The sequence below is a fragment of the Fistularia commersonii genome, chromosome 8, assembly GCF_037954325.1.
Source record: "Fistularia commersonii isolate RoL2024-O1a breed Wild chromosome 8, RoL_Fcom_v1.0, whole genome shotgun sequence".
Classification (NCBI taxonomy): domain Eukaryota; kingdom Metazoa; phylum Chordata; class Actinopteri; order Syngnathiformes; family Fistulariidae; genus Fistularia; species Fistularia commersonii.
The window spans coordinates 8966550-8979480 of NC_141291.1; the positions used below are offsets into that span (position 1 = coordinate 8966550).

Here is a 12931-nt window from a genome sequence, read left to right on the forward strand (position 1 = left end):
AGTCCTTTCGGGGTTCTGACGTCACATCCGCCGTCTTCCTCCGGAAATACAGTCAGTTCTTATTCACAGGGAGAAAAAAAAAACAGCTGTTGTTGGAAAAGACAACATCAAAGTAAGTTTTGCCGGCGATTGACGTGCCTTTAGGTTTAATTTGAAATTATTCGCCGCCGGGGGTCTTTCCTAAAGCCTTCCCCGCGTCTGTCTGCCGGCTGTTTAGTCGGACTCCCAACACCGAGTCCCGTTTCGCTCGTTTGTTGCGAGTTGGCTGCAGCTAGCGGTAGCCTCCACTGTGCACTCCAAGCTAGCAGGCTAGCCAACATTAGCGAGCTAATTGAACATTTTGTTGCATAAATCTGTCTCTGTGGCGATGTTGAACTCACACGGCGATGTGCGGCCACGATTGTGATGGGAATTGTTAAATATAGACCGTAACATCGCACGGCGTGGATCGCTAGCTTTATAATTTTACTGCGATTCACCAAATCAGTGTTAGCCCTTCTCTGATGCATGGAAATCAGGTTACTAATGTCAACACATTCGGGGAGGGATTGGGATCGATGTTTCCGTCAATTGTATCCTGGATTTACCATTTTAAAGTATCTGGGGTTTTGTCATTCTTTAATGGTCGATTGGGTAAACCTCAAAAAGCAAAAAAAAAATGAATGATTTAGAGGGTAAGATGCTGTTAGTTTCAAAGATATGTATTGAATTGTTTTTGACGGTGTTATAGTGTTTGTAAGGTTGGTCATCGTTCTGATTGCACATTATCTTCTTCTTATTTTTTTTTGTTTTTTTTAAATGACCTATTTTCCCAGGATGCCAGCACCAGAGGGAGGATTAGAGTCTCAACCCAAGACGAGGACATTGGACAAGGATGTGGAGGCTCTGGATTCTAACACCGCAACAGCTTCAAATAACAGGTCTCCCACGAAAGGAAATTTACGAGAAAAGACTGCAACCACTCGGACCAAGAAAAAACTGTCTGCAATGGCAGAGGGGGGAAATAAGCCAGCCAAGTCATCCAAGCAAAGTTCCCCCACAAAGGATTCCAGCAAAACCATTTCAGACCCACCTTTCAAAAAAGCCAAGCTGATGAAAGCCACAAGTGCCTCCTGCGGAGAAGCTCCCTCTGTAAAAACAAACGTCAAAGCTTCCCTGAAACGGACAGCTTCCACAGAGTCTGATGATGAGCTAAGTAGCGATGGTAGTAAGATAGATCTCTTCAGAGAGAGAGGTGATGGAGATAAGCCTCGCTGCATCAGAAAATATTCAAACAGAGTCAGAGCTAAACGGAAGGCTGAAGAGTCGTTTTCTGACGTGTTGGAGTTCGGTCAGGAGTTATCGCCTGCTCCTACAGACCTCATTCAGATGGATCACAATTACGGTCGCTTTTCAAATTCCCATAGTATTGACAGTACGGTCGAAGCTGCTCAGACTGAGATTAAAGAACACGAGGAGCCTCACACTGAAGCACAAGGACAGGACATTTTAGACAACATCACAAATACACAGCCAAAAGAACCTTCTGCAGCTGAACCAGGGAGCAGAGCAACTAACATCAAAACTGATTTTCAACCTGAAGAAAATGAATTTAAACAGATAGAAACCCGAGAACCCAGAGAAAACGAGAAACAAAGGTCAGACGTCGCAATAGAGCCCTTGTTGGAGGTAAATATGGATAATGAGTCCATTAAATGTCCAATGGATTTAGGGGCTGAAACACTGCAGTTGTCTGAAGAAACTACGAGCAATGGAGATGTTTATAATGGCTGTGAACCTAAAGACCAGGTAGACAAAAAACTAGAATCAGCTTGCATTCTAGAAAGTCCCACGGATGAAAGTGACACAAAAAAGGCATCAGGGTCAGGTTTGGATGATGTGAAGTCAGGTACAAGATGGAAATCTACTGATGCTGACAATGACAAAGTGGGAACCAGTGTCTCAGTGAGTCATAATGATCCATGCCCAGAAAGTCAGGCAAAAGCAACGCCATTAGAGATCCTTGTAGAAAGTGGTAATCCTGAGAGTGAGAGAGGGGTAGCAGTGACTGAGTCTGACATTAGCCCCGAGAGTCAGACAGATCTTAGTGTTAAAATTCAAGTAACTTTTAAGGAAGGATCAAAACGGGAACACTTGCCAGAACCAGTTCCAAGTACAATGACCAATTCTTGTGACACTGTGACCAAACTAGATAGAAAGTCAGAAGAGCAGGTTGAGGAAAGTGGAAAAAGAAAAGCAGAATTTCTGTCGACTCCTGGACCCAAGTCTTTAGGTGAACTACAACTTAGCCTTGGCACTCAAGAGGAAACAGAAAAGACAACTGACAGTCCAGTAGTATCGACACCTGCGTGCGAGGCAGTTTGTGAGAAAAGTGAAAGACAGGTGCGCCCTGAAGGTGTCACCGTCTCTGAATGCCAGATAGACATCAACATGCAGACTAAAATACCATCAGATGGCAAGACCAGCGCTGCCCCTGAACAGGAGACGAGCTGCTCACAGCAACGTGTTGACACCAGAAGACTTGAAGAAAACCAAGCACTGGATGGCACGTCGACAGGTATGGAATTAGTAAAAAAGATTCATTTTGAGCATGCCACAGCACCAGTCGTTCACGTTGAAATGGTTTCTCGTTCTTCAGTTGCATCTAAACTGTCTACTTCTGCATTATCACTGGAAAAGCACAGACAGACAAGCCAAGAAGTCAGTCACCATACTACAGACGGAAACACACATGGAGATGTTGGTATTGGAAATTGTGGCTATCATGAAAATGAAGATAAGGTTGATGTCGACGGTTCCACTGGAACTAAAAGTGATAATGACTCTGAAATGTTCACTGTCGCGCTGTCAAATAATTCAATTGCAGCACCATCTGTAGAAGTACAAGTTCAGGAGATCTCACAAGTGAGTGATCACACTTCAGATCTACCCGGAGTCTCGGGAGAAGAATCTTCAGCGGCAAGTCACAAGAGTAGCAACGATGAAGATCCAATGTCTCCCGAACAGGCCACAGCTCCAGACAGTCAAATAGAAATAGACGTGCAAAGGCCGACGTCAGAGGTCATCTCAAACATTGAACACACTGTAGGAGTCATGAATGAGAATGTTCAGTATGTCTTTGAACCTGAATTCAACATTTGCAGGGAACAGCGTCAGAAGGTTGAAAATGATATGGTTACGGAAAATGAAAGCAATATAATCGTTGAATCTGTACCTGAAAATGAGGATGGGACTCAGATTGATGGACAGACCCTCCGGGCATCAGAGATGTCCAAACCCCAACCAGTGGAAATACAGAGTCAGAAGAGCCAAGAGGGTCAAGAACATCGTATGTCACTTGAGGTTCTTGAAGACTGTGCAAATGAAGAATCTCCAAATATGAGCATTGAACCTGTGACTCCAGCAGACACTGAAATCAAAACTCAAAGACAGATCTCTTGGGAGTCAGATACTTCAACTGTGCCTCCAGACACATTAACTCAAAGCCAGACAGAAGTGAACATTAGGACTACAGCAGGAGGGGATACTTCTTACACACCACCCACTGTGACAAGACAAAGTGAGAGCAACCAGGAAGCGAAGGATCCAAATACAGACTTGTCACCGCAGCCTCATGACGATGTAACGAGTAAAACATCTCAAAGTATGGCAGACACCACCACGGGGAGGTTTGAGTATGTGTCTGCAACTAATAGTCAAGTTGAAATGCAGACCTCACCAGTGTCAGAATCTGAAGTATCTTGTTCCCCAGAGGTGGAAATACAAAATCATATAAGCAAAATGGAAGTGGACGTGCACAGTGCAGTTGTAGCACAGGACGTTTCATGCGGCGCACTCACTCTGGAAATGCAGAACGACCAGGAAGTAAAGGACCACAACACAAGTGTGTCACTTGCAGCACGTGAAGACATTCCAGAAAAGCATCAAAGTTTGGAGAATGACAGCGTGAACTTCGAATGTGCTGTCGTTCAGGACAGTCAAATTGAACTGGACGCATCAACACTAAGTAGATCTAATTCGCCCGCTCCTGGGGAGTTTCCAATGGATAAATGCAAAATTGAAACAGATATAGATGCAATAGTGACAGAGGAAGTTTCAGACATGACACACACAGTGGAAATACAAACCGAAAGTACTGATGTATCGAGTGTAACCTGTAAAGAAGTTGAGTTTGGAAATTCTCAAAATGAGGTAAAACCAATGCTGTCTACGCCAGCGTTTTCCAATGCAACCCCTACAGTCAGTTTACAAAGCAAGGGGAGCTGGGAAGTCACAGAACTTGCAGGCAGAAACAATGATCAAAAGGATTTAATGACTTTAACAAACGAATGTCACAAAACGATCGCAACTGCACAAGTTGTGGGTGAAGTTGGAATGGACTTCCAAACAAAAGAAGAGATTTTTGGTCCAACGTCTACATCGAAAGTGCAAATCCAGAGAGAACCAGAGACCGTTGAATCCCTCCCAGTTGCTAGTGTCCAAAAACAAACAATTTCACATTGCTATTCTGACAAGGAAATCAATGACAATGCCACTGACAACCAACTAGAAATGGAAACAACAGCACCAGTGTACATTTCAAATCCCACATCTACAGAAACAATGCAATTACAGGAGGTCAGCGAGCTCTCTACTGGTTGTGGAATACAGGAAATGCAAAGGAATGCAGGTTTGAAGAGCAAGGAACATGAAGACAAAGGTTGTGTAGTTGCAGAAGTTCTTATGAATATGGAAACCGCCGCAACACCAGTGCAGAGTCCTCCAGATCACCTGCCAATCAACGATCTTGATGAAGTCAGCAAACACTGCGAGGGCGTATCAGATGATATTCAGAAATCTTTTACGGACAATTCGGAAATTAAGGCATATGGAAGTAAGTTTGAGGCGAATAGTCATGTCAATGTCCAAGGCCATACGGATGAAATAACTGAATCTAATGAAAGGGTTAGTTGTATGCCACAAGAGGAGGAGGAGCCAGAGCAGCTGACTAAGAGGGACATAGAAGAGGCTGAGATTACGTCCATCGCTCCTTCTGGCGGAACAGTCATTGGATTTGAACATCATCCAGAGGCAAGTAGTGACCAAATTATGTTTGTGTGTAGACCGGCAAATGATATTGATATGGTCATTCAGACCTCAGAAGAACAAAGCAAGACAGTCAGAGATTGTCAGTCAGAGATGAAGCCTTGTGAAAACCAAATCGTATATGAGCCCATCAGTAGTCCAGAGAGTATCGAGGGCAGGGAGGTTTGTACTGAGTTTGAACACCAAGGTGCTATGTCCTTATTGGACATACAAAGTGCAGAGACCCAGCAGCAAAGCAACGATTGGTTAGGTCGTGAAGAAATCGGAGACCGGGGGAACCAACATCTACAAAATGAAGACGCGGCTAAAGAAATGTGTTGTTCAGACAGTCAAGCAGAAACAGTGGAAATGGAGGTACGAGCCACGGATGTGCCTGAAAGTTGTGTGCCTGCCCAGTTGGAGCAGAGCCCCGTGACAATAGATGTGAAACAGGTGTCAGCGATCGGCCCAAGCAATGATTTCACCGCACCGGAAGGTGAGGCAGAAAACGTGGCAGAAAACTGTGAGGCCGGTATGTTTGAGATATCTGAAAGCACCGCTGGACACCTGCACAATGACTCTGGTCTTCAAGGGGGCGCAGTTGACGTGGTTACATCAGGTCTGACAGCAGTTGAGATCCCAGACAGTACACCCGAGGAGTATGTGATCTTAGAACCTGTCCCTGAGAGTGAAATCCTCTTAAATACCGGCTCTCAGTGTGTGACAAAATCAGGTCTTCTCACCCCACTTTCAGAGCACAACAGTCGGGAGAGCGGCTTGATGGCTGATGTGGGAAATCAGGACGCATTAAATTGTTCTGAACAAACCATTGTCTCTGAGGTAGGGGTACAGCAATCAACCGAGGAGGTCAGCGGTGTCACGATGCACAATTTAAATGAGGAAGAGGCTCAAAACGTTGACAAGTCTGGCCAGCAGTTTGCCATGATGGATGTTGATTCCACTCATATGGAACCAGCAAATTGTTTCGCTCCGTGCATAAGCGACGACTGTACTGCCGTGGCAACAGGAGGTGCGGGGGCTAACTTTGACCTGCAAATTCTGACAGATATGGAGATTGGTCGTGAGATTGTCGTGGAAGAGGAGGAAAATGAGGAGGACAGCGATGTAAGAATAATAGAAAAGCCAGAAGAAACACCTGAAAGGATGGATCAAAAAGTAAATGAGAAAAATAACAGCGAGGCTTGCGCCACCACCTCGAAGCAAAACAGCAGCGAGGAAACGACCGAAGACAACAAGAAGGGACAGGAGGTAGAAAAACCCAAGAAGCAAGAAATGAATACACAGGCAAGAACCAAAGCCCGCCTGGCAGCTCTGGCCGAGCAAAAGGCTGCCGCGGCAAAGAGAACGGCAAACAGACAGCAGCTCAACCTCTTAGCCCTGTGTCAGGAAATTGCTGAGGACATTGCCACGGACAGCATGCTGTTAAAGAGGATAGAGGAAGAAAAACAAGCGGCGGCCAAGAGTGAAGCCACTAAGAAGGAAAGTTCACCTGTCAGCACGCCCGATGTAGACACAGAAGAAGTTTCCACTCCTGGATCGGAAGGTGGCTCAGAGGCAGCAACTTGTGCCGAAGAGGAGCCCGTGGCGCAGGCCTCAACGGCGGACTCCAGTGAATCCAAGCCCTCGGTTGTGCCACCAAAGAGGCGCTTCTTTATCACGCAGGTGTCGGTGCCCCTGAAAGCTCACGAGAAGAAGAAACTCACTCGATATCAAAGGCTAAGACAGGTCGAACTGCAAAGAGAGAAGATGTCATGGGCACGTGTGAAGAAAATGAAGTCCGATCAGGCCAACCAGATGTTTTCCGACATGGATTGGCAGCCGCCCTCATATGCGCCCTCTCTATTTTCCGTGACTACTACGACAACGAACCCTCCACCTGCCGCCAGCCCATCGGAGTCATCTCCCCCATGCCCTGCTGTGAGTAGCAAACCTGCGACGCCCCAGCCAGAGATTCCCAAGGCTGAGGCGCCAAAGTCCGAGGACGTTAAAGCGGAGCCGCCTCCAAAAGAATCATCCAAACCCGCGCCTGTTAAAACAGAAACCGCTAAAAATGAAACCCCGAAAAGTAAAATCGAACCTCCCAAAGTCGAAACAACTAGAGTTACGAGACAAAGCAAGGCTCAAACCCCTAAAGCGGCCCCTGCCTCTGGCCCCCCACCGAAAGTCACCAGATCGGCAGCCAGGAGGTCTCTCCCAGCAGTGCCCCCGCCAATGCCCAACGGACTTAATACTCCAAAGCCAAAGCTTGTTGTTGAGTATAAGCCATACAGACCACGTCCCCGATATTCTGCTGATGACTTTGAGCTAGATGATGACCCGGTACCTGTCGGCCAGCCAAAGCCCAGTCCCGTCTGCAGGCCCATGCAACAAACACAAACCGGCCTTCCGTCAAACCCCGCGGCTCAGCCTAAAGCGACCCTTCCAACCAAACACGCAATTTGTGGCAGCCAGTCAAAACTCAAATTTCAGGCCACTCCCACCGGAAAGATCTCAGGTCAGTCGAAGCTCACCTTTTCAGCCACCGTTCGGTCAAACCCCGCCAGTTCCCCCAGCCCAAAGCCAACCGTCACGGCGACACCCCATTCGAAGGCCACCGCTACGACGACCGTAACATCATTGAAACCCATCTCCTCACCTAAAGGTGATTTAAAGCCGCCTTTATCGAAAAGCGCTCCGTCAAAGCCGCTTTCGACCCCATGCCCGCCCCAGCATGCGGCCTCAGCTTCGCCCCAGGCCGCCACCGGCGCCGGTCCTTCTAAGATGACCCCAGAAGCCTCTCAGCCCGCCGCTTCAACCGCAGCGGAGAAAAAAACAGCTGCTCTTGCTTCAATACCTCAAGATTCCCCGGACCCTCTGCCGTCAGATGAGGGCAAATGCAAGGTAATTCAAAGTACCGTGATCTCCTGACGTTTGTGTCCCGTTCTGTGTTTTTGCACAAAGTTACCGAACCACTCTTCGTCCTTCACAGGATACAACAGATTTACATCCACCAGCAGCGACATCTTCCGCTCTCTCAAAGGAAAGCCCAGATTTGCCCGATGGCGTTCAGGAGTGTGAAGGAAACCCGACAGGTGTGCTTTCATATGTTTGGATGAGTTTTGTGTTGCATGCATACACTTTGAGCGTATTTAAATCCGGGAGTTTATTTTTTTATTTTTTTTATTTTTAATTTTTTGCAGTCCAACACAGTTGAAAGGTATATACAATGTTTGTATACTGAGAGTTTTGGTTCCAGTTCCAGATTTGGTGTCACAGACAAACGTTTGTCCTTATTATCACAGATGTTTGGTTGGTTTTTTTTTAATCAATGCTCTTTAATTGGCGAGTTGTGTTTTGTTTTTTTTTCTTTTTGTCCCATCAGCCTTCTCTCTGGTCTAATGTTGAAGGTGTGCAATAATTTGACCTTCTCTTCCAGTCATCGGATGTGATCCTTCTCCAGAGAACATGCCAGAAACAGACAAGACAACAGGGGAGATATCAGAAGCCTCTTGTCAAGAGTAAGGTGTTTTTCCTAAGACCTTTTTACTAAAGGGACTGGATGTGAAGCCTCTTTAGTGATCCGCTCTGTATTCGTATTGCAGTGCGGCTCGAGAGACTCCTCTCTCCGATGCGTGTCTGCAGAGAGAAGTCAAGAAACTGAGGGAGGCAGATAAAGACGCCACCCAAACTATTATCGTAAGTAAATATGTACCTGCTACTTCGGAAGTAATCTCAAAGTGATGAAGAAAGAATTAATCCCTGCGCCTCATCTTCAAGAGAACTCAGTCATGTCAGGGTTGGCGGTAAAGTACATTTATACATGTCCCACATTGGTACTGTTTGTTTTGTAACACAGGATGCTGGACAGAAGCACTTCGGCGCCGTCGCCTGCAGTGTGTGTGGGATGCTGTATTCGGCTGCCAATCCCGAGGATGAATCTCAACATCTACTCTTCCACAACCAGTTCATCAGCGCTGTTAAATATGTGGTAAGAGCACTTTTCCCCCAGGCTCTTCATTTCTTGTTTTGTTTTTTTTTCTTTTGCTAATGTTGCCTCTCTACGCTAACACAATAGATTGCAATGAAGAGGTCAAGCTGTTAATTAAGTGTAGCATTCCAACCCTCATGCGTTTGTGTTCAACAAAAATATAGCATTGCATGTTGAGAAATTTCCATGCACAGTCCTTCTCAAATTTTACATGGACATGTGACAAAATAAAAAGTAAACAAAAGGTCTGAAACTGTCAATATTGGATTCAAATGGATGTCAGTGCAAATGAAGGAGAACCTTCAGAAGAATTTACCTCTTAGATGCATCAAAAATGTAAGAATGGCTAAATTAGCAATTGATTACATTCTTTAAAAAGGGGATTCAGTGGCGAGCCCAACAAAAAAAAACACCTGGAGGGCTGTGAGAGACAACCCGAGCGTACGAATGGAGAAGTCACTCCTTGATGAGAGCAATCTGCCTCACCTGAACCACTTTGGAGGAAAGTTTGTTGTTGGAGTTGTATTTAATCGGAGGATTTCTCCATGCATCCAAATGCAACAATGCGCACGCTGCTTAAAACTGTCAAGAACGGTAAAGCCAGCGATGGACTTTAACAGGAAAGATGTAAATAAAATGAGCCCGGGTTCTTTTTGACTGAGAAAACCTAAGACCTCTTTCTAACAGGGACCGCAAAACCCTGAAGTTATCTGGGCTTTACCCAGGCGGGCTGTTTGCTTCAAGACAAATGTCAGTTGGATTGAAAATCAAATGGTCTCTAAACACCCGTCAGCCCCTGTGATGATAAGTCTGCGTTATCGCAGCTCAGCTCCCAGCAGCACTGTTTGCCAGGGACTCACAGCAAATGTGCACGTGTTGATATTAAACGCAAATTTAAATCCCCCGCCGCTGAAGGAGCACCGTTTGTACGGGAAACACCCAACGAAGCAGCTAACTGGAGGAACCATGATGTTCAAATACTGTCAAGAAAACAGCAATCTCTGCCGTTCAGTGTCTTCATTCCTACTGGACGATGGTTTGCATGCAAACGACATCGGGCAGTAGATGTATCCAGACTCCCGGTCCTTCTGCTGGACCCTTATTTACTTATTTGTTTGCGGATTTTGTATATCCAACCCCTAAACGGGAATCGCAGTGGTCCATTTCCGAGTAAAAAAAAAACAAAAAAAAAACAGCAAAGTGGGAAAAGTCAAAATAACAATCCTTTGCTTTGAATTTGAACAGGACAGAAATAAAGGTGAAATCACGTCTCCTCGGGACGGGACAGTGGGTCGGTGTGTCTCTGATGTTTGTCTCCATACTTTTGTCAGGGATGGAAAAAAGAGAGAATCCTGGGGGAATATCCCGACGGCAAGATCATTCTCGTCCTGCCAGATGATCCCAAATATGCTCTGAAAAAGGTACCGTATGGGTTGCTGGCCATTCAGACAAATCCCCTGTTGAAGGGGGATTTACATAACCTGTTAACTATGTTTGGATGCAAGAATATCTGTTGTTTAATTTAAACTGGCAAAAATAACGTAAAGAATTGGTTTCAAGTTTTAGTTTAACTTATGTGCAAAAACATCCAAGTCCTTCAAACGAAGGATTATTGGTGACTTCTCGACTCTCCCGATGTTGCTGGCCAGGTCGAAGAGATCAGAGAGATGGTGGACAATGACCTCGGCTTCCAGCAGGTGGAGACCAAGTGTCCTTCTCAGACCAAAACCTTCCTCTTCATCTCCAACGATAAGAAGGTGGCAGGGTGCCTCATAGCGGAGCACATTCAGGAGGTGAGTTCCAGCTGGCGTCAGCTCTTGTCCCAAGGGGTGCATTTTGTGAAGGAAACTGATTGCTTTGCACGCTGGACTGACTCGTATGAGCGCCCGCAGGGTTACCGAGTGATCGAGGAGCCCGCGCCGGAGGGCTCCGAGCGGGAGAAGCTGATGTTCGAGCGGCAAAGAGCCTGGTGTTGCTCGACCACGCCGGAGCCAGCAATCTGTGGCATCAGTCGCATCTGGGTCGTCAGCATGATGAGACGCCAGGGCATCGCTTCACGCCTGCTCGAGTGTCTCAGGTCAGCCCGCCGTCACGGCGGACGATATTCGCACCGGCGCGTCTGGGAGTAAATGTCATGCGACTGACACCCTCTGCTCTTGTCTTCCCCGCACAGGAACAATTTCATATACGGCTCGTACCTGAGCAAAGACGAGATCGCTTTCTCCGACCCCACTCCCGACGGGAAGCTCTTTGCCACGCATTACTTTGGCACGTCTCAGTTTTTGGTGTACAACTTTGTCAGCGGAACACACTCCTCTCAACCCAAAATGGATTCGGTATGATGATGGGTCCCCCCCTCCCCCCGGCCCCGCAGGAGACGCGATGACGGGTTTTACAAATGGGACTTGCCCTATGCGAAACACTGTCTGATGCAGACTCTTTATTTGCATAATGATTAAAAAAAATAATAAACTTGAGTTTTTCCTCAGAGAGGATGCATTGGTTTGAATCTCAGGATGAAACAACAAGTTGTTGTTGGAAAATGTTGATTTACCCTTTAAAAAAAAAATTCTATTTTCTGTATACATATGATAATTGGATTTATTAGAGGTATTCATACGAGACCCAGCTGATACAAACAAAGCACATTTATTTTTTTTCACATCCCTGAGAATCATCACTTTGAACAACAACGTTACTTTCAATTCGTTTTTTTTTTTTTGTTTTCAAGGTTCGTCCCACTTCCTCAATGATTTTTACTCACCCGACGTTGTACAATTCATGTCCACAGAGTTTTTAATATTAATCTTTTAATAATCTTTTATTAGAAATGAATAATGTCATGTTATAAATGTTATGGTCACGTATGCACAACTTAGACTAAGTGTTTTGTTTAAGATTTTATTTTACCCCCCTCAACCCTGTTTAACCAAGCTGTCACGGTTTTGATCTATCATTTCAAAGTAATCATCTGAACGGTATTTTATTTTTTTTAACATCAGGAGGTTTTATTTCAGCAGGCGTTTTTTTTTTTTTTATCTGCCCAGCGAGACGTGGACTAAAACTGTAGCTTGGGCATTAAACTCCGTGGTCTAATTTTCCCAGACCCTTTTGCCTGACACGTTTTCCAAGCTGAGCCATATGTATCGCACACCGTAGAGCAGGGCGTTGTAGCCCCTTCCCTCGGAAAGATGTCTTTTCAGTTCACCAAGGCTGTCGATTGCTCTGTTTGTGCCTGAATTAATGATGTGTGACACAAAACGTTGATTTTTTTTTATTTTTATTTTTTCCTAGCATTACGTTGTGCTAACCAGCTTTTGGCTTTTGATTGAGTTAGTGTTGAGTCTCACTCTCCTATTCCTTAGTAACATCAATTAAGCTGTATATCAAATTATCATGTAGATTTAACGCATACTCTAACAAAATCTATAATAAAAGATGTGCAAGGTCTTAAGACTCAAGTGTTAAATGGTATTTGATTGACGCATATAATCCAAGTGTCAGTCTTCGATTGCAGGCAGGTTTTGTTTTTCCAACATCAGGGGCTGAGAGAAGCGTCGCCACCACAGATTTGACGGTATCGTTGTAATCTATCCCTTATTTTACTATTTTCTTTTTGTCTTCCTCCTTATTAAAGCAGTTACTTTTAGAAATCTGTGCCGTGTAAGAAAATTACATTTGATTTATACGAAACTGTTATGTAAATATTTATTTAAATAATAAACATTTCAATAGAAAAAAAAAAAAAAAAAAAACGTGCCTTCCTGATCATTTAGTGGACGGACAATTGTATGAGTGGACAATTGTTGGAGTTCTGTATGTTTCTATTCTCCCGCAGGACGTACATTTAGCATTGGCCTCCCTCACCGCTTCCTTGAT

At 45.2% G+C, this 12931-nt stretch overlaps 1 protein-coding gene across 3 annotated transcripts; it reads left to right on the top strand.

The window, feature by feature from the left end:
• The first annotated feature begins 79 nt into the window (after positions 1 to 79).
• Positions 80 to 12862, top strand: LOC147231830 (N-acetyltransferase ESCO1-like). Of its 3 annotated transcripts, XM_086150997.1 has the most exons (11): positions 80 to 112; positions 816 to 2557; positions 2639 to 7965; positions 8054 to 8156; positions 8501 to 8582; positions 8667 to 8760; positions 8921 to 9052; positions 10384 to 10473; positions 10702 to 10845; positions 10945 to 11129; positions 11226 to 12862. In XM_086150997.1, exons 2-11 carry the CDS (start codon positions 817 to 819, stop codon positions 11392 to 11394), a joined length of 8067 nt encoding a protein of 2688 aa, XP_086007123.1. In that variant the 5' UTR covers positions 80 to 112; position 816; the 3' UTR covers positions 11395 to 12862. The 3 variants fall into 3 exon arrangements, with proteins under 3 accessions (XP_086007123.1, XP_086007122.1, XP_086007124.1); XM_086150996.1 differs by having other exon boundaries at positions 816 to 7965; XM_086150998.1 differs by lacking the exons at positions 80 to 112; positions 816 to 2557; positions 2639 to 7965; positions 8054 to 8156 and having other exon boundaries at positions 8207 to 8582; positions 11226 to 12859.
• The last annotated feature ends 69 nt before the right edge of the window (positions 12863 to 12931 follow it).

What these genes read in the sequence shown, in the direction of transcription:
- LOC147231830 (XM_086150996.1), top strand. Translation starts at nt 817, where the DNA reads ATGCCAGCACCAGAGGGAGGATTAGAGTCTCAACCCAAGACGAGGACA. An exon ending in TCAGAAGCCTCTTGTCAAGA is followed by an intron (nt 8,583 to 8,666) that starts GTAAGGTGTTTT and finishes TTCGTATTGCAG; the next exon opens with TGCGGCTCGAGAGACTCCTC. An exon ending in CGCCTGCTCGAGTGTCTCAG is followed by an intron (nt 11,130 to 11,225) that starts GTCAGCCCGCCG and finishes TTCCCCGCACAG; the next exon opens with GAACAATTTCATATACGGCT.